The sequence below is a fragment of the Argentina silus genome (genome assembly GCF_951799395.1).
Source record: "Argentina silus genome assembly, chromosome: 6".
Taxonomy (NCBI): Eukaryota; Metazoa; Chordata; class Actinopteri; order Argentiniformes; family Argentinidae; genus Argentina; species Argentina silus.
The window spans coordinates 16,271,218-16,299,026 of NC_139660.1; the positions used below are offsets into that span (position 1 = coordinate 16,271,218).

A 27,809-nucleotide genomic window follows, 5' to 3' on the forward strand; every position below is an offset into this window, starting at 1 on the left:
ATATTCAGATAGATAGTATCTAGTATCTAAATACTTGGAACATACAATTTCATGACATGTTGTGTATGTAGTAAAGGAGTGATCGCGTACATAACAATAACTTGATTGTCGTGTAACAGGTACTGTAATGTTATGACTCCAACGAGGTGAATGAATACTGAAGCTCTCATAAAGGCAGAGGCATTTCCTATTAAGGCAAATATGACATATGTGCGCTATTTCATCTTATGCGAGGACCTTTAATGACAAATAATGGGTAGATTGATCCAAAGATAACAGGTTTTTTCATTGATCCTAGACCTTGCGTAGGTTTTTTGTGATCTCATATCCTCCTTTGCCTCACTTCCTCTTGGTATGTGAGCCAGTTCCAGGCAGTTCACCATACGACTCGTTCGCTGTTCCACTGAGCTGTCAACATTGAATAACTACCCCCTCCTACCTTGTGTGTGGCGACCACATTATCAAAATATAGCTATCACTCTTCAACGGCATTTTCCTTTTAAAAAACAGCTGATCTCGTTACATTATGACTCGGAGGTGATCTTCAAAGAGTCCAGGTGGTTCTGGGTAAGTGTCTTCATTTAATTTGATTGTCCACATCACCCCATGTGTTAGCCGGCCAGCCAAGATAGCTAGCTAGCCAGTGTGTGTCAGCTAGCTAGCCAGTGTGTCATTCCTCAGCCATGAGTGTGCTGGCTAGCTACCCTCCTGGTCTTCCTTCGTTCGCATTTATATCACGAATGATGATTCCTCCTGTCCATGTATTGATGTTTATCTGGATAAAACTCATAGATGGGTAGACGTGGGCAGGTTGGAATCTCACGTTAGCCAGGTTGCTAGCTGTCCCGCTATAACAGGCTCTGATTGTCTGCCCCAAATCAACTTGATCAAGCCAGCAAATGTAGCTTGCTAGCTAATTCATTTAGCTGCTAAAGCACACATCTTATTCTTGCTGTAGTTATAGCGGACTAACTGTAACAGTTATAGTCCGTTCATTTAGTAAAGTAACATTGCATGTGATTGCTGACTACATTTTGACACCGGGTGGCACAGACAGTGACAGTGACACATTCGCCGCTTGGGCGCTAGCTAGATTCGATTTGTCTGCCAGCCACCACTTGTCAAACAGAATCGCTCTAGAATTGTGTACATTTTTCATGTCACCAGTGATTTCTAAAGTGAACGTTTGTTTTGGTCTTGTACAGGCACTGTTTTTTATCCTGCTATTTATTGAAGCACCAACTAACCCGTAGAAGGAGAGTATGGGACATATGTAGGAATATACATTGTTCAGTTGTCCTGGCTGTCTTAGCAGGTTTCTTCTCAGGTGTTATGTTAGATAGGCTACATGTCAATTGCAAAGGCACAACTGCTGGCCAAGTATCTGCAATGGCAGCTGGAATGATAGCTCAGCTGTTATTATGTAGCCTGCAATGGCATAACCAGAAATCCTTAATAGTACAGACTGTGATGAATAAACTTTTTCAAATTCCATGCTGGTCATATTTTCAGTCAGAACAATGTTTCTCTTTGTATGTTTGTTACTCAATGTCCAGCATTCTCACTCAGTTCTCACAGCCTAGCTAACCCCAAAATCATCATAATAGCCATAATATCTAGTGTAAGGTTTCCCATGTATTTTCCTCTTGTCAGCAGGGTTAACTTGTGTTTAAGTGCATGATACAAAAGGGAATCCTATAGGCCTATTTGTTGGATAAGAAATTATGAGTTTGCTGTAATTTGTTCAACTATTATTGAAGTTTGTTGCTTTTTCACCCTGAAGGTGGTTTGGAAGTTTTAAGTGGCATTGTGTGTCTGTTATTCAGAGAATAGCATACTCCTTTGGCTTATCTTTTGGGTTGATGTCTAGGCCTAAATTAGTTTTGGTAAACAACTAGGCCTAAATTATCAAATACTTTGGAAGGTTTTTTGGGGGTTAGTAAATCTACATTATCTGAAACGGTTGACAGTATATCATCGTATCAGTCAACAGTTTTATTATCTAATTAAATTGGTCTAGCGTAGTTATCTTATCTTGATGGTCCTGTTTGCGAAATCACATGGTACAATTTAGTGGAAGTAAAGGAAAAGCCAAATGTATATTAGCAAAAGTCGCCTCTACAGGATTTTGTATATCTGAGATTTGTATCTGCAGGGATACAGATGTCACAAGCCTGTAGAGGCGACTTCAGCGAGCTGTATAGGATTTTTTTGTTGTCCATTGAAATGCTCTTCAGGGTTGGATAATAAACTATCCATGAACCTAGTGCATGACATTTGTGGGTGTTTCTCTGGTAGATAGGATCAATGTAAAATCAATGAACAGTTGAATAGAACAACCAAGAAGGAAGTGGAGAACTATATGTTACTGCATAAATATTTTTTCTCAGTATTTGTAACTACCCTTTTCCTTTGGTTTATTTGCTTTTCTTTGTGTTGCGGTGTTTTCTCAGTCCATTGACACTGTAGGCTACATGGTCTAGCCTTATTTTAAGACAAGAACAAAAAAATAGTTTTGAAAAGTTGAAATGAGGTAGCATAGAAGCAAGTGCACACCTGCCCTGACTTGTTTCATTTCATTTTCAAAAGTATAGGCTACAGCTTACCTGTTTCTTTCTTTGTTTTGATGCTGTTTTTTTGGGGTGGACAGAATGCGTGGGCGGGTGTGTGATCATCATGAAAGGTAGAATCATCGTTTGGTTGCTTTGTTCTGTCATCATGAGTTAATGAAAAATTACAGCTGAAGTCTTAATAAGTCTTAATAAATCTCCAAAATAAGTATCTGACTTTGACAATCTGCTCTTGGCATCTTCCCATTCATGGCCTTGTTATCTTCATTGAGAAAGCCTCAACAGGTTGTCACCTTTATCGTTTTAGAAATATTGTCACAATGGAATTTAATTAAGACAAGCTCACAGGTTTAGTTTCTATCTGTCTGTCATCTCCGGTCTCCACAGTCATGCCTCTGGAGATGATTAACTTATTGTTTGTTGTGTGGCTTTAAGTGAGAATTTGACCTGGTTGGTCATGTGTAAGACTGATCAAGACTAAATAGAAGATGCACTGGCTGCTATTTGTTGTACATACAGGCAATTCCTTTTGATTGAGACATTCCCCTTTTATATCAGGCATTATGATATGAAACCTTTTACTGTGTCCTATGAGTCACTGTTTGAATTGACGAACCCATAGTGGCCTTTTACAGCTCAGTCTTTGACCTGACTAATCATAAGACCATAAGTCCTTCAAGTAGGCCTTTTTCCTCTCTGACTCATCTCTTGCCCAACCAACTAGTCATCAGTGGATAAATCTGACCATGTGCCTTTATCTAGGAATCCCCAGCAATCAGGGCTTCCCATGGCAAAATCATTCTATGACATAGATCCAGGCTACTGTGTAGACTACTCCCCAGATGTTATGTTTCTCAGAGTTCCCAACAAAGTACTTTGACAAGATCAAATGGGAATCGTGTAGACTTTCTGGAAATAAAATACGTGGGTGTATGTAGCATTTAACATATAAGTTGCCACTATGGGATACCTGTGTTTATGGGATACCTGTGTTCTAATTACTCTAGTAAACAACATTATAACACAGGTATTGGGGTAACTTAAAGTGATCGAACAGGATATTTGTAGAATTTCAGCCACTAATATGAGCCAAAAACAGGTTCCCGCATGTAAGTCTCACGCAATTAGCTATCTATACAGTTTGGTATTTATTTTTGCTGGAAGGACGCAAAGCTTTCTAAAAAGTTTCAAATGGATGTTTTCTACCGCGGCTCATTCATCTGAGAAACGAGGAAATCGCTTTAGGAAGTTATGTATTGTAGTTGACAATTTGTGGCCATGTCAAGTAAGTGATCAGGCTATAGCTCAATTTCAAGCCCAAAACGGGAGGTTTACAAAATACCGACGTAGTCACGAAGATCCCTTAGCATCACCTTAATGTAAAGTGTGATTATTTCTTTTTATGTGATGAGGGGCATCTTGAAGTTAAATCTTTGTTAATGAGATTAGCCTGGCTGTGTCAGCTTTGGTTTAAAACTCGTCTCCTCTCCTAGCCTCAGTCTCCCCATGGATGTAGGACTACTCCCTACATTCTACCCCTTGTAAAGAAAATATTGGTGCAAGGCCTTATTGTGTCATGTTTCCCTTGATTTTAGGCCTGTGACATTGACTTGTATTCCTTTGAAATTCCTCAGGTGTGAAGTCAAGACATTGTCTTTTCCCTCTTTGTAGAAAGTAACCTAACATTTCTCTGTTTTGAGAGACTTCAAGGTTCAGGATACCTGTTATTGAGTTTGACCGGTTGACCCCTGGACTTGTCCTCTCTTTTTTGAGAGCTGAATTGCATACAGGGTGTCCTGGCCAAACTGGAGATTTGGAGGTGGTTAGGGGGAGCTTGAGAAGCGCGGCGCCAATCTCCTCTAGGTCTTTGAGCCAATGCCCAGGGACTTTTCACAGGTGAGTTCAAAGACAGCAGCCTGTGACAGAAGGTCAGCCAATGTTGATCTGGAGTTGTGGCGAGAAATATCCTGACATGGTGCAAGTCCCTTCAGCAGCCCGGCTCTGTTTGCCCTCATAGCTCCCGGGCTGCGGCGCAGAGAGACAGGCCTTTGGTCCTGGCCCCGCGGTTTACCTCCAACAAGGCCAAGACAAACCAGCACCCCCCATCACTGGAAGTGTGATGAAGTGCTAGCGATTAAAATAGAAGCAACTGTGAAATTTAACATAACAACGAGAACCAGGGAGGAACACTGAGGTGAGGTGATATGACAACGTGAGACAATGTCCTGAGGCATGTGCACATGTGCACTCACCTTGGCCAGTGTGATTCATCGTTGCTTACCTTGCCGAGTTTTATAACTGTTGCATGTGGACATTGAGATACTGTATCTGTGCATGAGAACCTCCAACTGGTAACGCTTATCTTTGCCGTTCATGTTTTAACAGCACTATTAATGACATCCAGTGCACGCTCAACAGATCAGATCTGTTTGAACTGTTTCTTTTTTGTCAATAACTTTCATTGTTGAGAGAGGATATGTTCAGAGCTACAGGACTGCGAACAATCATAATAGTCGCGTACTCTTTGCCAGCCTTAATCTACAGTACACCTGCCGGGGGCTATTCAGTGCAATTAAGCAGCTCTCATGTAAAAATATGGTTTAATCTCTCAGAGGGTGTTATCAGCAGTTTTTCCCAGGCTGTAGGACCATGCCACTGCTAATCCAAGAGCATGTGGCTTGACTTAGGGCTCCACGGCTGTTTGATCTCAACTTTTTGTTTTCCCCTCTCTCTTCTCCTCCATTGACTTTTCTTGCTCCTGGCCCTAGGAGTCAGCCTACACACTTCTGTGCAGGGTATCATCTCAGAGCCCTCTTTTACCTCCCACTCTGCCCCCTGATCTCCTCTTAGATTTTCTTTTTCTTTTTTTCTGGATGGACGAATGCCATCTGTAACGTCAGCGGATCTCCTTTTGTGTTTCTGTCCGGATATATAAAGCTTGTACTGGTCTCACATTTGGACTACTGGAGGTACTCATCTAGAAACAGCCACCTGGGTATAAAAGCCTCTAAGATTAAGAGCTAAATGACTAATGCACTGCTGGACTATCGCTAACAGGACTCCTTTTGCCTCTTAAGGTGAGTTTGACCGGGTAATTCATGGTTAACGATCAGTTTGAGGAGTTTGGGAATGAGCTGCTCTCTCTCACGTTCATAAAAAGGTCATCCTTTTATTTATCTAGTACTAGCGTTTGCATAAGTAAGGTTATAGAACCTGTTTCTATTGTGCCTCTAGACAAACTTGCCGGAACTCATATGAATCCTTTAATTTCACTTTTCCATACAGTTTGCAGTTGAAAGAGGTACAAAATATGGTTGCAACCAGGTTTTCTCCAAGCGGTTGCAGGGACTTGCCTTAGCTGAAATCTAACAGGATGGGGGTTTGTACAGAACAAGAGCAGGGGCTTGGGGTCCAGCCAGGGTCCTAGCAAGAACTGACCCGAGTGCAGAGGAAGGGCAGGTGACCATAGATGGAGCCCAAGGCCAGCGGCGGGGGTGATATACTGCTGAATATGACTACGGCCGGGAACAAAGCCCCGCAATAACCCAGTATGATTAGGAGGGGAAGTGATAAAGAAAGCATATTGAGTCGAGAGCACGACTGCAACAAAACACTTTCCTCTGAATGCTTCCATGAATTATGACGGCCGTCATTAGGTCATGGCCTATTGTTAGCTATTCTCTGTCGGTGTCCATGAACATTCTGGGGGAAAGAGAGGAGGACCGTCTGTCTGTCTTTTCTTAGCTATCCAAATTGCTGAGTTACTGGTTTTTGAATGCTTGGTTTTACGTAAATTGTGCCTTCTATTCATTCTATTTTGTTATGAAATGCATGCAGACTGTTGAGAGTGTGGGTGGCTGAATTGCCACTGCTAGAAAAAGTCTCTTGACTCCAAAGAGATTGCCCAACCTTTGGGCTGTGTGTATCTGCCCTCCAGCAGTGTTCATTTCAAGTCTAGACCAAACTGTCTGGGACACATTTTGGGAGAAAAGTATTGTTAAGGAGAACTCACTCATGTGTTTAGAACTTTCCAGTTGATGTGTGTGTGTGTATGTGTCTGTGTGTCCTGTGGTCTTTTGACACAGTGATGCATGTTTATGCAATATGGAAACATCTGCTCAGCTCTAAACCTACCGTCAAGCTTCACCTTGTACATTCGTAAGATGATTACAAGCTACAGTACAGTATGATTCTCTCAATCACATTCTGTGGTTTAGCTGCAGGCTCATGCCGGGCGGCCTCATTATTTTTTTCTCTGCATAACAGGGTTCTAGACACAATGCTAGGCTAATCAAATAAAGCTCAACAATGCAGGTTTAGCCTGGCTGTAGAGAAGTCTATAAATATCCCTGAGGTCATGCTGACTGAGGCCTACCGTTGGGTCCTCTACTTTACAGTAAACAAGGGTCCCGTCATCCATGTGAAGCCTACAGCCTAGTGACCACCTTTTAGCATTCAGATAGATGGGTATATGACAGGATATTAGACTGCAACAAAGTGATTCTAATTCTGTCATTAAACTGTCCTCTGAGGGTTCGAACTTCAATGTTTTAGCTTGTGTTATTTGTGTAAAATAATTTTTCAGCACACAACACAGTCATTCTCAGCCCATCTGTTTCCATGTTAAAAAAAGTTTTGATTGGCTTCTCCAAGTCAAACTTTTCAACCTTTCCCAACAGCTGGTCTTGCTAGGCTGTTGACCTGTGGTCACCGTGGGTGTGTTCAGACAGGGTTCAGCTAATGATGTCTCATGATGGCTCTCTCTTGGTGTCTCCTAGGGGTCCAGGTTGGTGTCGTGAGAGAGCGAGCTACCGAGGGAAGGAGGACCGCCTGGGGGCATTGCTGCCCGGGCTCTGTAGGTAAGAACACTTGGATCTGTTTTGTGTAGAGCTCTTTCTGTACTCTGTCAGGCCGTTCAGACACTCTTTGTCCATCTGTCTTGCCGTTCAGGCTTAACTGCAACCACTCCAGGCTGTGTTTGTAGGAGTAGTTCATCCCAAAGTCTATGTTTTGGAGCTCATGTTTAGGTTACCATATTCTATGCCATTTATTGTGTTAAATATCAGGCCTGAATGAAAGAGAAAGATTGGAACCATGTCAACTGGAAGAAGATTGAAGATAATCTATCCTAATCTGACAAATTGTTTACGGAGTCTTTTCGTTTGCACAGCCCCCTACTTACACCAACTTACTCTGAAGTTATACTTTAACTGACTTGCCAAAGGCACATAACTGTCTTGTTCTCTTTCAAGCTGAGTTAAAAGGTGAGCGATTGATGTTTTAACCACAGGCAGAGGAACATGTTGGGCTGGTCAGTAGCCAGGCTTTCCCTGTAACCTGTGGCCCTGTTCTGATGCAACGCAAGAGGCCTTATAAGGTACAGACGGTTGGATAATAAAAGTTGGAATGGATAGTTCCAGTGTAACAGGCTGATAAAGGTGCAGTGTATTTGAGGACAAAACTCATGATACCACTAGCAACCTCTGCCTTGTTGTTTATCTTTTGATACACTGACTGACCACACACCAGAGGGTGGCCTGTCCAGCGCCGGGGCTCCTGCTGTAAAATAGTAGGAAGGGCTTGGTCCCAAGCAAAATATCCCGCTGTGTGCCAGGGAAAGAAAGAGCCAGAGTGCAGCGGGCAGATAAGATCAGGGCCAGTGGCACAGGGCAGGGGAGCGCGGCCCAACGCCCCAACCCAACGCCCTAGCGCCGGTCCAGACAGCCAGGGTCAGGTTGGTCCCCGCTGAGCCCCCCCTCCTGTTCTCTCTCTCTCTCTCCCTCGCCATCTCTGTCTCTCTACCCCCTTTGTCCCTCTTGCTTTCGTCGTGTCGCTCCATTGTTGATACGGCAGCGTGTCCTGCCAAAAGCCCCTCTGACTCGCCACCGGCCTGCCTCCATCTCGCATCTTTTTTTTCCCTCTGGCCGGGCCTTGAGAAAAGCCAGGTGTGTGTGCGTGTGTGTGCGTGTGTGTGTGTGTTTGTGTGTCTTTATGCGGACGGCACAGGGTTAGGAATGTTTCGGTTTTATTTCTAAACTGAAGTGTACATATTGTTGTTGAATTGAAGTGCAACTTTTTATGTTTGGGGTTGTGTACAGCAGGCGAAGCTAATAGAGAGCCTGGGAGGTATGATATTTATAATGACTAAAAGGCCTTCTTTTATGAACTCCAATGACAAGCCTAATCCTGTAAAAGCATTTGAGTGAGAGATGTCTTTGTGTGTGTGTGTGTGTGTGTGTGTGTGTGTGTGTGTGTGTGTGTGTGTGTGTGTGTGTGTGTGTGTGTGTGTGTGTGTGTGTGTGTGTGTGTGTGTGTGTGTATGCATGCCAGCCCTTCTGTACAGATGTACATTAACTCATCATCGGGACTCTCCAGCATGACATCGGACACCTGCTGAGCTATGGTGAACCCCTGTTATTTTGTGTTTGTGTGCGTGTGCGTGCGTGCGGTTGGTCGTTCGGTCGGTCTAGCTAATCGCAGACATGCACAGGCTAGCCCGTTTCCTCTCCCAGCTCGCAGCAGTGTGCCTAGCTAAATCTCCCCCTCATCTGGAATTTCAGCAACACCCAAACAGCACACAGGCCAATACAAAGAGAGGATAGACCTCCCACTGGGTCAAACAGGCCTCTTATTATTATTTTCATAACTGCCCATGGTACAGTGCCGCTCACGTAAAGGCATACAGCTGCCCTTGTGCTTCGTTTTACCATCATGGTGGGCATCATGGAATGTGGCCAGATCATTGCGAAGCCTGGCTAGAATTGCAGACCTGCTGGAGGGACTTCCTGGTCCCTGACTTTGGGGTCCACCCCCTGATATGTTGTCAGGAAGTGAGATAAAACATTCCATGGCATGGAATATTTGGTTGTATTTCCATCTGATATGAAGCTAGTCTCGCAATGCCAGGCTCTGTAGACTTGATTGTGAGGTCTAGTCTGGAGGTCGAGAAGAATATGGATTTGCATTGCCACTCAACGTTGACTCCATTGTTTATAGTGCTGAGGCGAGGGGCAGTGTTGATCATTGATTACCAAGCAGTGTTGGGTTATTCATTTGCAGGAACATTGAGATAGGTAGGCCTGTGTTAATGTTCACTCTCAAGGTTTGCGATGGGAATCATCATCTATTAACGCCTGAGGATGTTTCTTCTTTTGAAATGCATACTAGAGAGTTGATGGATTGATGTGACTTTGGGAGTTGTTGATGATTGATGATTCCAAGTGTCTGTTAAGTCAACCTTTCACCCTGACACTCTCAGCGCCTTCCTCAAGATTACTGCAGAATGAGTCCTCAGTCACACACACACACACACACACACACACACACAGACACACACCTGTCTCTGACTCATCAGATGTATGTTATCCAATCCCCTGGTGTCCTGTCTCTCTCCTCCTCAGCTGTCCTTCAGACCCGCCCAGCTGTTAGGACAGGAGATGGTCTCTGTGGGTGTGTGTGTTCTGAACAGCTTCATGAGTCACACACTGCTCTGGTCTCAGGTGCTCTCAGGTCAACCAGCTGTCTCTGCCTGCAGGAACACTCTCATGTGTCTGCTTTGAAAGTGTCTTATCCTGACCTAGTGAGAGTGGATGGTATACATTAGCAGATGCTTTGTTCAATCCTTGTTTGAACCATTTTTCTGTTTTTCCAAGACAGCAGTGCTGGTTGAGTTCATCAGTGTTGCTCGTGGCCCAGTGTTCTAGAGTCATGTACTAGCAGGGTACCACAGGGGTGTCCTTGTGTACTGGTGTGTAAAAGTGTGTAAAAGTCATGTGGGCTAAACTTGTTAGTTTATTGATATGTGGTACTGAGGGAGACTGGTATTGGAATGTAGTAGGCTGTCATACCCTGGGAATGAGGTGTTCTGGTGCCCTGATGTGGTTCCTCTCTTGTTTCAGTGAATCAGCGGTGCTCTGTGGGCTTGGTGACTCGTCTACATGATGGAGAAAGAAGACCTGAAGGTTGTGAACAAGGGGCTGGAGGATGAAATGGTGTGTTCCTTTATGCTGTTACATCTCTGACACACTCTGCACTTTCACACACACACTCTCTTCTCTCTGTGTGTTTCTCTCTCTCTCTCTCTCTCTCTCTCTCTCTCTCTCTGAGTAAATAGCTTTCAAATTGCATTCAAATTAAAATGTAATTTTAGGTTGGATTAAAATTGAATCCCCTTCAAATGAAACTTTACCTCCGAAAGCTGAAGAGATGAAAGGGGGCAGTCATAACTCACCCTTCTCCCTCCTCCCCTCTCACCTCACCTGTTCTTCCCCCTGCAGGAGCTCCAGGGGTACAGGCTGTGTCGTTGGCGTATGGGCCTGGTGGGCCTAGGGGTGCTTTGTACGGGGGGCTTCCTGCTGCTGCTGCTCTACTGGATGCCTGAGTGGTGTGTGAAGGCCACCTGCACCCGGACCACCGTCAGAGAGGCTGAGGTGGTGCTGCTCCAATCCACTGTACGTCCTCCGCCGGCCGCACTGCTGATTCAAGCGCGCACGCACGCACACACATGCACAGGTGTTTACACACACACACCTGCAGTATATTTAGGCTTTCTACCGTCATGGGTGTTGCTCATCCACTATTCTGTCGTGTGTCAGGACGAGTTTAAGCGCTGGTTCCTGGCGAAGGTTCGTGTGATGTTGGCCCCGGGGAGGAACCCCTTCGACAACCTGGAGTCCCAGACCACCCCCCCTGTAGCCAATGGACACACCCCGCATCCCTCAGACAGCCCCGCTCAGGAGTTCATCAGGAAATACGCAGAGCACCAGCCCACTCAGGTAACTGGGGGGACGTAGACACATATACATAGGAAATAACATGAGTACGTACACACATAGTGAACAAGCACAGTCACGTTGACAGGACTACATAGTCTGTCTGTATCTCTCTCTAATACACACACACACACAGTCAAACACACTAATAGTCACACACCTTAATCCGCTCTGAAAAAACACAGCTTTTTGGAGAGAGTTTCTAATAACATGGCCTTGCACTTTTCTTCCCTCAGATTCGCTATTTTACCCTCCACAGCACAAAGTACTACTGGACCGACGAGGGACAGAACTTTGAAGTATTAACGTAAGCAGTGCACTCTGTTATTTATTTATTTAATTTTAAAATCTTTTCTGCATTCACCTGAACCTTTATTCTAAAAGCATAAACCCCCAATCATGTGTTTTATGGATGTATCCTTCCTATTTGTTTTCCAATGCTCCCCCCCCCCCCCCCCCACACACACACACAGGGGCCTGGAGGATCTGGAGGTGACCTGCTCCACCGTCCACTCAGAGCACAGCGCCGGTCTGACCAGGAACCAGCAGGAGTACAGGTACTTGGTGGCTGCATTTTGTAAAAAGAACATAAGGAATGTTCCCAACTCTGTCGTGGATATTGCAGACATTCCTTTGTCCTTTGATACATTCTTCTATCCTGCACCTGATAAATTGGAAAAGGGCTGAAACTATCGAGTATTTTGGTAATCGAGTATTCTGTCGATTATTCGGACGATTAATCGAGTAATTGGATTAAGGCTAATAGCCTACCTAAACAATTAGGCAGGCTATTAGCCTTAGAACCACTGACATACTGTATGTCTATTTTTTTAACCTGAAAAAAAAAAAGGTTGAAGCCTGCACACTGAAATTGAGCTAAAGCTTGGACGCTGACACTTTTTAGAGCGTTTTTGAACAGTCTTAATGTGATTTTATTCATCGTTTCAGCCCTAATTGGACGTGCATATTTTTCTGCTGAAAGTACATAACAGAAAGGGTTTGTTCAGTGGTCTCCCCCTGTACTGTAGTAGGTCGGCTACGACGCCAGGCTGTCCCCTAGACTCTAGAGTGCTCAGCTTGACAGGCCTAAAGCATCTCTGTCACTATAGACCACATGGCTTTCTCAGCTCAGTCACCCCTAACACATGTGACCCTCTTATAGCCCAGTGTGTGTGTCACTGTGCCTTGAGGTAGCCTACTATTCCGTATGTGTCATTCACTCAGTGTCTGAGGAAGTGGTGTGTGTGGTGTGTGTGTGGTGTGTGTGTGGTGTGTGTGAGACTCCAGCCCTGGCGCACACTGACCTACTTACTGTAGTAGAATACTGTCACACACCTCGTCAAAGCGTTTTGTTTTATGAGGTACGTGTGTGTGTGTTTGGGAGAGAGTTGTAAATGTTAAACCTTTGTTCTTGTTGCCCCCACACAGGAGACTGTTTTTCGGAGTGAATGAAATTGCAGTGAAAGTGCCTTCCGTTTTCAAGCTGCTTATCAAAGAGGTGGGTTATTGATATGATATGAAGGGGAACTATTGGCAGCCACCTTCTGATTTGAATGTACTACCATCAGAAAGAAAAAAAACTTAGCGATTTAAAAAAAAAAAAACGTCCAGACAATTATGTACACTTGTCATTGCATGTGTGGGAGTCATTAGCAAATTACAAGATAATGATATTCACTTCTAATAAATCCTCCAATGGTTCTAGTGGGAATGTTCATTTGAGTAGATGCCAAGCCTTCTTTTTTTCGGAGAGCCAGTTTTAGTTTCTACGCAGTCTAATGAGTGCACTGAGTCAACAGGACCTACAGTAGCAATACACACAGTATTTTCCTCCTCCACAGTTCTCACAGTTTTTCTCTCTTTTTTTCCTTTCTTTCTCTGTCTCTGTCTGTCTCTCTCTCTCTCTCTCTCTCTCTTCTTTCCCCCATAGCAGCATAGTGTGTTTTTATAGCTTCTGCAGATCTGGGTCAGGGATATTTCACATTGATTCATTTATCATTGTAGGCCATACAGAATGTTCTACTGTATGGCCTACAATGGCATACACGTCATCTTGGCACACACGTCATTCAAATATTGCTTAATCTCAACTCTCCCTCCCCTCTCTCTCTCTCTCTCTCTCCCTCCCCTCTCCCTCCCCTCTCCCTCTCCCCTCTCTCCCTCTCCCTCTCTCTCTCCCTCTCCCTCTCCACAGGTCCTCAACCCTTTCTACATCTTCCAGCTCTTCAGTGTGATCCTGTGGAGCGCTGACGAGTACTACTACTACGCCGTAGCCATAGTCTTCATGTCGGTCATATCGATAGCTACCTCTCTGTACACCATCAAAAAGGTGCGTGTGGGGGCCCCGTGCTGAGCCAGGTCAAGCAGGGCTAAGCCAGCATTAGACCATGTAGGCCTATAGCCCACCCCTCAGTCTAATCCATGCCCACTCAGGCCTACATAACGGCCCATCTTTGCATGGTCTACTGCCTCTGGGGCTGAGGGTTCACCCAGTGAGAGGGAGAAAAGCCTCTTTACAATCACACTGCGTAGGTTGGGAGGGAGGGAGGGAGGGAGGGAGGGAGGGTTCTCTTTCTAGGAGTCGCTAGAAGCCTGTGTGTGATGTGTTTGTTTTACGTTCTGGTATTTCAGCCTCTGAAAGTGTTTTTTTCCTTCTTTTTCAGCAATATGTCATGCTTCATGACATGGTGGCAGCTCACAGTATTGTCCGTGTTTCTGTCTGCAGAGCCAACAATGGTTTGTCAAATATCCCTCACTTATTGTGTGTGTGTGCGTGTGTGTGTGTGCGTGCGTGTGCGCACTGCAGTGGCCTGTGCATATGATGTCTCAGCGTTTTCCCTGCCCAGAGGGGCGTGAGCAATGAGAGATGTGCTGAACAAGACTGGAGCTCTGACGCACAGAATACATCTCCCCCTCACTCTCTCCCACCACCACCACCTCCTCTCCTCCCACTCCCTGCCCCCTGCCTTGCCCTCCCTATTTCCTTTATTCTCTCTCTCCCCATCCCCCCCCTTTCTCTCTGTCTCTCTCTCCTCTCTTTCCCTCCCTCCCTCCTCACCCTCTCTCTCTCTTGCGCCCTAACAGAGATCGAGGAGGCCATGTCCACTGACCTGGTGCCCGGTGATGTTATGGTCATCCCTAGCAACGGGACCATCATGCCCTGCGACGCTGTGCTGATCAGCGGAACCTGTATCGTCAATGAGAGCATGCTCACAGGTGAAGCTGGAGAGTCCATGTAGGATTTGCCCTGGCTTTCAATGTTAGTGCAAGTCAAGTCCTCCCACAACCTGTATCGCCAAACTCACCCTCAGTGTCTTCCCTCCCTCCCTCTTCCTTCCTCTCTTCCTCCTCCCTCCCGCAGGCGAGAGTGTGCCTGTCACCAAGACCAACCTGCCCAACCTGGGCCTGGGGGAGAAGGAGTCGGAGGGGGAAGGACCCTACAGCATGGAGGATCATAAGAGACACACACTCTTCTGTGGCACCCACGTCATCCAAACCCGCTTCTACTCTGGGGAGCTAGTCAAGGCTGTGGTGGTCCGCACAGGTAGGAGGGTGTGTCTGTGTGTGTCAATCCTGTTATCATTGCAGCGCTGTATCCTTGCAGTGCTTCTATCCTCAGGCTTAACCCTCTTCCTCTTCCTCTTCCTCCTGCCTCAGGTTTCAGCACAGCTAAGGGCCAGCTGGTGCGCTCCATCCTCTACCCCAAGCCCACAGACTTTAAGCTGTACCGCGACGCCTACCTCTTCCTGCTGTGCCTGGTGGCCATAGCCGGCATTGGCTTCGTCTATTCCATTGTTGTCAGCATCATGAACAAGGTACTGGTACACAGTCATACAGTAGAGAGATACAGCAGATATACATTACCCTGGCTTTCAATGTTAGTGCAAGTCAAGTCCTCCCACAACCTGTGTCGCCAAACTCACCCTCAGTGTCTTCCCTCCCTCCCTCTTCCTCCCCCCTTCCTCTCTTCCTCCTCCCCCACGCAGGTGAAAGTGTGCCTGTCACCAAGACCAACAGCAGATATACATTACCCTGGGTGTAGATATAGACACAGTGGATAGTTTGGCCACCGTTTTTTTGCATGGGAGACGCAGTGTTGGTTGCCTCTGAGCTTTCTATTCATCACACTTTGCCTCTCCTTCTGTCTGTCTCTGTGTCCCAGGTGCCAGCTAAGACCATCATCATCGAGTCCCTGGACATCATCACCATCACTGTGCCCCCTGCGCTGCCCGCTGCCATGACGGCGGGCATCGTCTATGCCCAGCGCCGCCTCAAGCGCATCGGCATCTTCTGCATCAGCCCCCAGAGGATCAACATCTGCGGGCAGCTCAACCTGGTCTGCTTCGACAAGGTGGGTGCTGAGCTCCCCACCCACTAATGGGGCAGGGTCCAAGGATGAGTGGGGGGGGATCTCTACTGCTAAGAGAGGAGAGAATGACCCAGACTCATGCGTCTCTCTCTCTCTCTCTCTCTCTCTCTCTCTCTCTCTCTCTCTCTCTCTCTCTCTCTCTCTCTCTCTCTCTCTCTCTCTCTCTCTTCCTCCTTAGACGGGCACACTGACGGAGGATGGATTAGACCTATGGGGAGTCCAGAGAGTGGAGAATGGCAGGTGAGACCATTATCACCATTAACAACAACATCCTAGGAAATCGTCATTCTTATCATCTTCATCCAAATGAGATCACATCATTGAAACATCCACATCAAAACATCAGCAGTGTTTTAGTTTTATAAGGCCATATTTTCCCTTTACTTAACCCAGTTTACCTCTGTTTTCAGTTTCCACCTGTCAGAGGAGAATGCCTACAAGGAGAGTCTGGTCAAGTCCCAGTTTGTGGCATGCATGGCCACCTGCCACTCCCTCACCAAGATCGAGGGCCAGCTGTCAGGAGACCCTCTGGACCTGAAGATGTTTGAGGCCACAGGCTGGGTGAGTGACTGATCCCTGATAATCAGTGTGCGTGTGCGTGAGATATTCTGTCATCTCCTGACCCTCTCCTCCCCCTCTCCCCCTTTCAGATCCTGGAGGAGGCCACAGAGGAGGAGACCTCCCTCCACAACCGCATCATGCCCACCGTGGTGCGCCCCCCCACCCAGCTGCTGCCCTCCGAGCCTGCGCTGGCATCTGAGCAGGACATGGTACACCCCCCCTCCCCCCTTACCTCTTATGTGTTGTAATGATTTACCTCTGGTTGCATTACTCATTCTTATATCCTTCCTGTTTCCCTCCCTCTCTCACGAAAGGAGCTGTATGAGTTATCCGTAAGTAGCCTTTCCCCTCGTTGTTTTTCTTCTTTTTTGAATGACGGAGCAGGTCAAAGGTTAAGGTTCACCCTGTGTGCTCTGTCCCCAGTCGGCCTATGAGATCGGTATCGTGCGCCAGTTCCCCTTCTCGTCGGCGCTGCAGAGGATGAGTGTGGTGGCTCGTCTGCTGGGGGAGAAGCGCATGGATGCCTACCTCAAGGGGGCGCCAGAGGTGGTGGCCAGCCTCTGCAAAAAAGACACAGGTTAGCTGTCTTAATTATTTACCCACACAGTTTTTGTGTAGACTCGTATCCAGAGAGACATATTCAGCATAGTTGTGGTTTTTGGAACAATTCCTTGAAATGTGATCAGATGTAGATACAGTACAAGTGTATAACCCTAACCCTTTTCCACCGTGTCAAGTCAAGATGTCTGAATCCCCCCCCTTCTCTCTCGCAGTTCCAGAGAACTTTGCAGAGGTTCTGGAGGACTACACCAAGCAGGGTTTCCGGGTCATCGCCTTGGCCCACCGCCGCCTTGAGTCCAAACTCACCTGGCACAAAGCCCAGAACGTCAACAGGTACAATCTACATTCTCTGACCTACCTGCATGCTGCCCTAATGAACCAGGAGTGTTTTTCCCCCTAAATGTGTGTTGTGTCTCATCCCTGATGGTATGGTGTGACTCTCTGTTCCTCAGGGACCACATTGAGGCCAACATGGAGTTCCTAGGCCTCATCATCATGCAGAACAAGCTGAAGGCCGAGACCCCCGCAGTACTGGAAGACCTCCGCAAGGCACACATACGCACCGTCATGGTCACTGGTGAGACACACACACTAAATGCAGCTTACGATCAAAGGCCATGTTATGCTTCTTAGAGAGTGGAATATGAACTGTGGGAAGCTTTGGTTTTTGTTGTGGTGCTCACTGTTGAATTCCTCCTGCATTTATTAAGGTATTCCTGGAATTCTGACTAATAAAGTTTTAGGCCTTACAGCTTAAAACTGGCAGAGAGATCCAAAGTCCACCCTCCCTCTCCCTCTCTTTCTCTTCTTTTTCTTTCTCCCTCTTTTTATCTTCTCCCTCTTTCACTTCTCTCTCTCTCTCTCTCTCTCTCTCTCTCTCTCTCTCTCTCTTTCTCTTTCTCTCAGCACTGTAAATGTAATCACACAATTAGATAGAGTTTCAGCGTCCGCCAGCCCTCTCACTAACCCGTGGCCTGTCATGCGGAGCGTTGGTCAAGCGCCAGTGACTCCCCTATCCGAACCCCAGGTTTAGAGTGTCACAGAGGGGGGAGAGCTTCAGGACAATAGCCCCCTGTGTTCACCTTCTCTCTCTCCCCCTCTCCACCTGTCCCCCAGGTGACAACATGCTGACGGCTATCTCTGTTGCGAGGGACTGTGGGATGATCCCCCCTCAGGACCGGGTGATCATCGCAGACGCCCTGCCCCCCAAGGACGGCCAGGCTGCCAAGATCACCTGGCGCTACGCTGACATGCCCAGCAAGACCCCCCGCCTAGAGGTGAGGGACCCCTCCTGGAGGGAGAGTGGAATTGCAACACACAAACACATGCACAGGAAAATGTACACTTGGTAAACACACAGGGGTTAATGAGTGCCCTCTGTTGGACAGTATGAGTCATGAAGTTAGTTGCACTGATCCCTCCTATGTTATGGAGATTGAGAGCCATAGTGACATCAGTGGTCTGAAATAACCCAGTGAGTACACGCAGCAGGAATGGGTGAATGGGTAGGGTGTGTTCCACACACTCCTGCTCATCGAGGTCCTACTGCCAGCCAGTCATTGTGTTGTAGGGTTCATTGTGTTTGCTATGAGGGATATATTGTTGTTATATTATTGTTTTACAGCAATATCAATGAGTCTAGAGTCACAGGTGTCAAACTCATTCCATGGAGGGCCGAGTGTCTACAGGTTTTTGCTCTTCCCATCTACTTGATTGATGAATTAAGGTCACTAATTAGTATGGAACTCCCCTCACCTGGTTGACAAGGTCTTAATTGAAAGAAAAAACCAAAAGCCTGTTGACAGTCGGCCCTCCATGGAATGAGTTTGACACCTGTGGTCTAGACCAATGTGAAAATCAAAATCCAAGTCATATAGGTGGCTGAATATTTGTTACCAAAGCAAAGTTTTCCTGTTTCATTCAATGGCATACAAGTATCCTGACCATGCTCCCGGTCACCTCTTTCATACTCGCCTCTCACCTTTCTCCTGTCTGCTACACCTGTTTGACCGCTCCCCTTCCTGTCCCTTACAGGAAGTGGAGATCAGCCTGGATGATGTGTGTTCTGTGGACGAGTCCAAGCGTCTAGAGCAATACCACTTCGCCATGGGCGGCAAGTCGTTCGCCGTCATCACCGAGCACTTTCAAGACCTACTACAGAAGGTAGGAGGAGGGACCGATGTCAACGTAACACCCGCAGTGACTGCTTCAATGATTACCAGTTGTATCTGATTCAGTGTTGTGGTGTTGTGTTGTAGTTGGTGCTGCATGGAACCGTGTTTGCCCGGATGGCCCCAGACCAGAAGACCCAGCTCATTGAGGCACTGCAGAGTGTAGAGTGAGTAGAGGATAAAGCTGTTTATTACTAGGCACACACCTGGTCCTTCACCATCTTTTTATTTGATCTGTTGTAATATACACCATTTTTTAAAAATAGTTAATTATCTCCTTCCTTCTTCCTCTTCAGCTACTTTGTGGGGATGTGTGGAGATGGGGCAAATGACTGTGGTGTAAGTACAGCCTCCTCACAACCATGTTTTGTTAGAAATGAAGTCAATGGGATTGGAAGAATACTTTTGGCTGCAACTACTAGGATCAGTCCAAGTGGTGAAACTAGGTGTGATGAATAAAAGTCTGATCGATCATCCCCCCCCCCCCACCCCTCTCCCTCCCCCTCAGGCGCTGAAGAGAGCCCATGGTGGGATCTCTCTCTCTGAGCTGGAGGCCTCTGTAGCCTCTCCTTTCACCTCCAGAACCCCCAACATCTCCTGTGTCCCCAGCCTCATCAGGTACTGTACTGTCTGGAGGCCCCTGCTCTGTTTGAACTGAATATGAAATGTTGGAAGCCAGGCTGAAATCAGTGACGGAATCAGTGATTTTGGTGAAATGTCTGCTGTGGTAATAAATCCTCTGACTTGAACCACCATCATCATTTTGGTTTTTTTTCCACAGAGAGGGCCGCGCTGCTCTCATCACCTCCTTCTGTGTGTTCAAGTTCATGGCCCTCTACAGCATCATCCAGTATATCAGTGTCACCCTCCTCTACTCTGTAAGTACCTGTGTGTCCGGAGAAGGTAGAGAGAGGACAGACTACATCAACCAGAAACGCCCAGTTTTACCATGGATGTGGTAGATCGATAGTTCAAGTACCTAGATTAAAGTAAAGGGATTATTTCTTCTACCCTATCACCAGTCTTCCAGGGTTAGCCTGGGTCAATCTCTGCTTCTGTTAGAGACGGTTGGCAGCCAGGCTGGCTGGTTGGCTGGCTGAACTCTGACCCCTGACTTCTACTCTCTGTCTGTTGTGCCAGATCCTCAGTAACCTGGGAGATTTCCAGTTCCTCTTCATCGACATCGCCATCATCCTCCTCGTAGTCTTCACCAGTAAGTAGACCTGAGAGCTGTTAGACTGACTGACAACCTGCTCACCGATTCTGGACGTACGCTTGTGTTGTCCTTGACTTCACTGCTTGTTCTAACTCTCTCTTCTCAACCTCTCTCTCTTCTTTTACCTCTCTACTTCAACCATCTCACCTTTTTATGGCTCTCTGACTCATCCATTGTCTTGTCTTATCCCCCCCTCTCCCTCTCCAGTGAGTCTGAACCCAGCCTGGAAGGATCTGGTGCCCAGACGGCCCCCCTCAGGTCTGATCTCCGGCCCCCTGCTGTTCTCTGTTCTGACCCAGATCCTTGTTTGCCTGGGCTTCCAGACCCTCACCTTCCTCTGGGTCCAGCACCAGGACTGGTACGAGATCTGGACACCACAGTCCAAGTGAGTAGTACCACCATACTGGACCAATATGAACCATGAATTTGGTACCAACCATTCATTCAAATACACCAATATGACAACTATAAAGATAGTAACATCTTTACCTCAAGTATTAGTTTTATTGTATGCACACAACTCAAGTGCCCCTTTGACCTTAAATGTTAGTTAGAAATGTATGACAGGAAGTACTAGCTTTGTATGTCACTCCCCAACCCCAGTGCCTGCAACACCCCCCCCGGCAACTTCTCCCCCGACCACAACTCCACGGAGCATGATGACCACAACATCAAGAACTATCAGAACACCAGCCTCTTCTACGTCTCCTCATTCCAGTACCTCATAGTGGCCATTGTCTTCTCCAAGGGAAAGCCCTTCCGCCAGCCCAGCTACAAGAACTGTGAGAGACTCTACTACGACACTAAACTGGAGTTCTTAAAGAGATGCTACAGGATTTTTGTTGCTAATTCTTTGCATTCATTTTGGCTTAAGTGTTGACTGTATGGTTCATGATGTAATGTTAAGAAATTGATTCTCATTACACAACACAGTCCTTTTGCAAAATAAGACTTTGCTCTCTGTTCATTCAGGTAATTTCTTGACACATTTATTTATATTTCGGGGATCCCTTTTTGGCTTGTGAGTGCTCATTTCAGAACTAGTGGCTGAAAATATTCAAGACTCCTCTAGCGTTGCTCTAAGTGTCCTCATCTACAGAAGGGAAATGGTTAATGTCAAAAGTATGGAAAGGACATTGAAATAAACATAGAATGATTTGAAAAACACAACAAGATTGGAATTTCAAAACTCATAACTGATCCTGTCTCTCTCTCTCTCTCTCTCTCTAGGGCCATTTGTTGTGTCATCTCTGTGCCTGTACATGTTTCTGACCTTCATCATGTTCTACCCCGTCTCTGCCATTGACGACTTCCTAGAGGTGAGTTGACACCAACCAGGAAACACAAGCCTCTTTATTTACAACTGAGGGTCAGACTTTAGTTTAATATTTTGTGGTTGGTTAACAACAATATTACCACTGTGAAGTTGTATATGGCTTCCCTTTATTTGGAGTGGTATCAATTGAAATTGATATTTTTTGGTCCAATGTTAAATGGGCTCCTGTGAATCTTTCTTATTTTTGCTGTCTAGATTGTGTGTGTACCATATGAATGGAGACTTACATTGTTCTGCATCATCGTAATCAATGCAGTGGTGTGTGTCGTGGTGGAGGTAAGACACAGATACACACACACACACACACACACACACACATACATACACACACACACACACACTCCCAGATGTGCATCTAGGTCCTTTTCTCATGTACAGTTTTTCTTTTGCCATGCAATGTCCTCATCAGTCTCTCACTAAGGTGGATAGGTTGAGTCAGGTATTGTGAGTTACTGTATTGTAGATTGTGTGTGATGACAACGTGTTCGCACAAGTCTTCTCTCTCTCAATCGCTCTCTCAATCGCTCTCTCAATCTACAAACCCAGAGAAATGACAGTAAATGATGATCTAGTGCTGTGTCCCAATGACCGGGCTGCTTCACCAGTGATTTTTCAGATAATGCCCCCTGGCTTGCACTGTGCAGTAGATCAGCAGCAGCAGCCCCTCCATATCCTCTCGAGCTTCTTAAGCCAATGCACAGATTAGCAGTAGCCTCTAGAGGGCACTGTCTTCAAGGCTGCTAACCCCTTCACACACACACCAATGAGTTCAATGGACAATCCCTAGCAGATCAAAGTCACACAAGTCAATTGTCATCACTCCAGCCAAATCCTCACTGAGAAGAAACACCCTCTTGTAGATGGAATGACTGTATAATAACACTCTCTTTCTCTCTCTCTTTCTCGTTATTTTGTTGTCTTAATTTATGTTGAGAGTAACCTCCTATTGCCTCCCCTCACGACTAACACACAGCCTGAAAATCACCCTCGATGTCCTTTCCATGGTACACAAACAAAAGGGATGAGGATGACAACAAATCTCTTGAAAAACTGTGTGATCAACTAGCTACTCTCTTGTAATTCTTTCCCGCCCACTGCGCTATTCCATAGACCCTCGTCCTTGACATCGTCTTATGGAAGCTTGTGTTCAGCCGAGACAAGCAGGGCAGCTATGGCCCCACCCCTGCCGCCCCGACACCACAGGTTGGCAAATCTGACACCTCTGTTCCTCTATCCCTTTTCACCCCCACCCAGGTGCTACCACTGTTATTCCCCTTTCTCCTCCTTTCTCTCTCTTTCTCAGTACCTGACCCCATCACTCTTTCTATATAACCCTCCCCCCACTCCCCAATACCTTTTTGCATGTGCAAACTCGATTGCTCTCTGACCTTCTCTTCATTGTACACCCTGCTGGGTATGCTCTGTCATTACACTCCACTGGGAGCATGATTGCCCCAGATTTTTACCCCCCCCCCCTCCTCCTCCTCCTCCTCCTCCTCCTCTAATACCTCCCAGCATAGTTGCTCCAGTAAGCACTCCGCTGCATGCATCTCAAAGCTCCCGTTAGCCCCCTATCTAACTGTTTCAGTGGAAACAGCATGGCCTATGTCAGGTATGTATCCTCCAGGCAACACAAGCCTGCTCAGAAGGGTTTGTGTCCAAACATTGGCGGTCAGTCACTCTGCCAAACACCTTGGCTTTAGGTTAAAGGTCAACGGGGTATCATTTCTGTTAAATTGCTGAATCCCTTTTTCTTTGGTTGCATTTGATAGAGCTTGACTCATTTGTTTAGCTTGTCTTTTTTTTTAAATATTGTCATGGAATAAAAAAATTATAATAATAATTCTCATTTAGCATGATCCAATACAAACAAAGCAGTCTGCATGCAGCAATACAGAGCTGCAATACATTTTTGTTACATGCATGTGCACGATATGATTTATCATTCTATGGTTGAAAAGCATGAAAAGGCAAATGATTATTAATACCTAAAATAAATACATTAGGGAGCTAATGCACAGAGAAAGAAACAAATTCATTGTGTGTTCTTTCCTCTCTTGCTCCCCTTTCTCCTGTTGTTGTTGTTGTTGTCGTGGTGTTTTGTTGCCTAGGGGGGCATCGACCAGTGGGGTCCCAAGTGTCTGTCGTGGATGTTCTGCAGACAGAGGACGGTCCCCAAGGCCCGTTATATGCACCTGGCCCAGGAGCTGAGCGTCGACCCCGATTGGCCCCCCAAACCCACCACCACCACTGAGGCCAAGCCCCCTCCCCCTGGCTCAGAGAATGGCTCCTCCTACCAGATCATGGCAGACTCCTAGCACCCCCCCGCCCCCAACCTCCCGTAAAGTACTCACTCAGACATATATTGTACGACCAGAAAGGACAAATTTACTGGTTTCTCATGGAGCGGAAAGACTGAAAGATGAGGTGATGGTGAAAAGGAGAGTTGTGCGTCAGTCAGCTGGAGTGAGGATGTGGATGGAGCGTTGAGTGTGTGTGTGGTATCTGCTCTGGCCTCACTGTTTGCTGCTTCGATTCCTCCTACAGGTCAGACCCAGTCTGGTCTAGATACCCTCTAGTCTACAATACAGTACATCATACCCCCACCAACCCACCCCTCACCTATACCCCCCCCCCCCCCCACACACACACACACACGCAAACACAGCAAGTCCATTGCATCCACAGGCTGGGACCTGTGGCAGGCCCCCCAACACTGTGTGTGGGGGCATGTGTCGTTTTGAGATGAATCATTGCCTCAATGCTTTTTAATATAGGCAAATTATGCAGAGACCTTTCAAAACCAATCTAGTTTTAACACAGGAATGATCTCTACAATTGTAATTGCTGTCACGCCGATTCCAAGGACCCTCTGATTTCTCCCATACTGTAGCTTTGGTGTGTCCATCCATCAGAAGCATCCACTCCCATGGTTATCACACAAGGCACTCGAAGCATGGACGTGCATGAAACCAGCTCCATATAACCATGGTCGTATTGTGGTTAGAATACTACTGCAAATCCAACGTTACTGTAGTGGTATTACGGACATTTGCAATAACCTTTTTGTATTAAGAAACCGTATGGGCACACAATGTGAGGCAGCATGAAAAACGGCTTGGGATCATGGACCATTCGTACCCCCCACCTCCCCCCCCCCCGCATGTAGGTAAACCATCCAAAGGCTTCTACAATAACAGAATCATGTCAATGTGGCTCACTCACAAGGGCCAGCTCTGCTCTGCATAGGTTTGTCTGTCTTGTCTCTTCTTTTTTTTCTTTTTTTCCCCCCCTTTTTTTCAAGATCTGTGACCCTGTCTGTATTGCATTTCTTCCTATGGAAGACCAATTAAGGTATGATAATAGCGAAAGGCCAGGCATTGTGAAACCTGTTGGCAAGTTGTACACATTCTCTTTCCATACAGCCATGCAAGCACGCCCATAATACCACCACCGCACACTGCTCTAGCCATGTAACCTTCAAGTATTACCATTGCACACACTGCATAGTCAAAAGAGAAATCAAAGGGCTAAAACTCATTTTCCCTATACTCTGACACAGGTAAATAGTATACATACATATGATTCTCAATATTCTGCAAAACTAAACTGGTTCACATTTCATGAATACATGATGCACTGTGTATTGTGGTCCTCTCATGTTATCGTGACATACAGTATTGTAGATTTCAGATTGTCTGCCGGTCAGTTTAATGTACTGTGTGACCCTGTCTTTCTTGTCATTGTGCTAGATCATCTTCACATATCATCAGAGATATTACTTTACTTGTCATCTGATGTCTGTCAGTGGATGAAATCCAAGATAAAAATGAGGAGGGATAACTTGAAACACAGTACTGAGAGGCATCACAAGAATGCTTAGTTGAAATCTCAAATTGTTGTAAAATGACAGTTTTTAACAGAATTACATGGCCGCTGTATCTCAGTGCCCCTACAAGTTGTTAAGGCAAAGTGTTAACTTATCGTGTTAATTTCTACATACATCACTTGTTTATTTTCCACACATTTCAAGTTTCAGGAACGGCAACAATGTTTATTGCATTTGTCCGAGTTCTTTATGATTTATATGATTAAAACTAATATATTTTTATGCTGGTCATGATTTGTGGAGTGTCGTTGGGAATATGAGTGAAGTAGGCCTGGCTGTAGGATGCACTGTAGAGAGTATTCTCCAGAAACGTTACGCAATATTGGCCATACAGTAGATTGACAATATTACAGGGATCTAAAGTACATCCTGTTGTGCCAATTCATCTGTCACTCCAAACCAATATTTTACTGAATCCCATAACAATTCTGTTTTTAATAAGTGCAAATCTGTTGGAAAAAATGTTGCTGATGTGACACAAGATGGATTTGTACTGGATTTTGCTAAAGAATAACACATTTTGAAGAACAAACAGCAGCAATTAGAATGTTTGTTGGACAATTCTAAAAGATTGATTCATATGTTGTTTTCCAAAGATTTCAAGAACATTTTGATTAATGTTCAGATGGTTATGAACAAGTCATCTATTTCCAGATCTATCAAATAGCCCAACTCCAAATCAGACTGGAATATTATGGACCTTTAATGTTGAGTATGATCTTAGAATTTGGAATCTACCTGTATATTTGTTTGAGACTTACATTTACATTTATTCCTGTGTGTTTAATTTAGCTTCAGAAACGGTTGTTTAGAGATGTGCTTGAAGTCTTGATTTTCCATGTCTATCTAAGGGCTGTAGGGACTCCTTCTACTCCTTTTGGTACTGTTTGTCATGATCAGTTGGATACACTTTTTGTTTTTGTCATGTCTGGGTTTTCTTTGTGTTTTGTCATTATTACCGTCACTGAGCTACAATGGTATGTGTTTGTGTTAGTATGCTGGTTTGGACATGAGTCCTCTGGGCATTTTTCTTTTTTAATGACAATTTGAACCAATGATGTTAAGGTGTGATTGTTCAGGACACTGACCAAGATTTAGTTATATAATGAACATTGGAGAATCCTTAACTTAAAAAGTGCTTGAGCATGTGGTCATCTCAGTACTTTTATCGGTGAAAACATTTACCATGAATCTACCAAATGAAAGAAGGGATTTCATATAGTGTACAGGCACCTCAGCTCTGCAAACACTGATTCTGGGCAGAAATATTCTGACAATCCTTTGTTGAATGTTCTTTCATTTCTTGCACCTGTCACCCAAAATGTTTAAGCAATGCTTTTCACGTTTGACTTTTCTTTCTTTGCTGTGTCTTTCATGTAAAATCAAGGTATACACGCTGAAGAATGTGCGTTGTTGTGGATATCTGTATCTGTTTTCTCTCTCTCTCTCTGTCTCCTCTAGAAGGGATTATTTTGCTGCTAGGGGAAAAATGATTCAGTCTCAACTGTCTGTCATAATGCTGCACCTTTTGATGCCTTCACCTTTTGGATCAATTATGATGACTCCTAAAACTTTCAAATTGTGAATTCATACTACCACTTTTCTCCCTGACAAATCTGTATTTCACCAGGACCTATAAAAGAGCACAGTGTTAGCATACACTCCATTGCTCCAGTGCAAGGTACACATTATACAGACTGTTGACATCTCTAATCACCTGAATTTTTCTTTTTTAAACGTTGAAACAAACCATTAAGAGGCATTTAGAACAGATCAGCCACTGAGTCTGTATAACTTCCAGTGGAAATTGTTTCCTCAGGGAAATGTGTGTATTTGTAACCAATAGAGAAGTATAATAAAGTTGATACCTAACTGAATTAAACAAATACTGTTGGTAAACATTTTATTACAGTTCTCTTGTATGTCAATTGTTTGTTGTGTGTACGCTGTTTGTTGCACTACAAAATCCCATCTCCCAACCCTCAATGAGAGGCTTTTTGGGGGGAAAAATCATTTTTTAGCAGAGATGTAAATTGCTCGCAAATTTTTGTACTTATAATTTATTTTGTATTTATTTTAATTTGTATTTCTTTACTGAGGATTTTATCTCTGATTTCTCTTGATTTCTTCTTCTTTTCAATAAATGTGTTTGACAACAATATCTATTAGTTTCAGTTTATTGACTACATTTTGCTATGATATGAAATGGGATCACCTTTACAGTACACTGCAGTCTGCAGTGTAGATGAATGAATCATGATGAAATTGCTTAGGTGCCAATCTTCAGCACAGGTCAGCTCAAATGTTGCTGCTGACCCCCTCCCTCAGAAGAGCTGACTAATGCTGAAATCCACTGGTGTCCAAA

The 27,809-nt window shown here is 45.3% G+C and overlaps 1 protein-coding gene across 1 annotated transcript; it reads left to right on the plus strand.

The window, feature by feature from the left end:
* The first annotated feature begins 467 nt into the window (after nucleotides 1–467).
* Nucleotides 468–27,596, plus strand: atp13a3 (ATPase 13A3). Its single transcript, XM_083671897.1, has 34 exons — nucleotides 468–567; nucleotides 7,349–7,429; nucleotides 10,469–10,561; nucleotides 10,847–11,020; nucleotides 11,165–11,344; nucleotides 11,578–11,648; nucleotides 11,815–11,898; nucleotides 12,770–12,839; nucleotides 13,536–13,670; nucleotides 14,005–14,077; nucleotides 14,426–14,557; nucleotides 14,703–14,885; nucleotides 14,999–15,156; nucleotides 15,504–15,692; nucleotides 15,889–15,950; nucleotides 16,121–16,271; nucleotides 16,361–16,480; nucleotides 16,586–16,603; nucleotides 16,695–16,848; nucleotides 17,045–17,165; nucleotides 17,285–17,409; nucleotides 17,949–18,109; nucleotides 18,867–18,995; nucleotides 19,091–19,170; nucleotides 19,300–19,342; nucleotides 19,512–19,621; nucleotides 19,785–19,881; nucleotides 20,144–20,216; nucleotides 20,427–20,604; nucleotides 20,823–21,001; nucleotides 21,450–21,538; nucleotides 21,751–21,831; nucleotides 22,666–22,758; nucleotides 23,667–27,596. Exons 3-34 carry the CDS (start codon nucleotides 10,508–10,510, stop codon nucleotides 23,871–23,873), a joined length of 3,774 nt encoding a protein of 1,257 aa, XP_083528023.1. The 5' UTR covers nucleotides 468–567; nucleotides 7,349–7,429; nucleotides 10,469–10,507; the 3' UTR covers nucleotides 23,874–27,596.
* Nucleotides 27,597–27,809: the final 213 nt, after the last annotated feature.

Coding starts and splice junctions, on each gene's coding strand:
- atp13a3 (XM_083671897.1), top strand. CDS start 10,508: ATGATGGAGAAAGAAGACCTGAAGGTTGTGAACAAGGGGCTGGAGGAT. Junction 12,840..13,535: donor TCAAGCTGCTTATCAAAGAG/GTGGGTTATTGA, acceptor CCCTCTCCACAG/GTCCTCAACCCTTTCTACAT. Junction 22,759..23,666: donor CTGCCGCCCCGACACCACAG/GTTGGCAAATCT, acceptor TTTGTTGCCTAG/GGGGGCATCGACCAGTGGGG.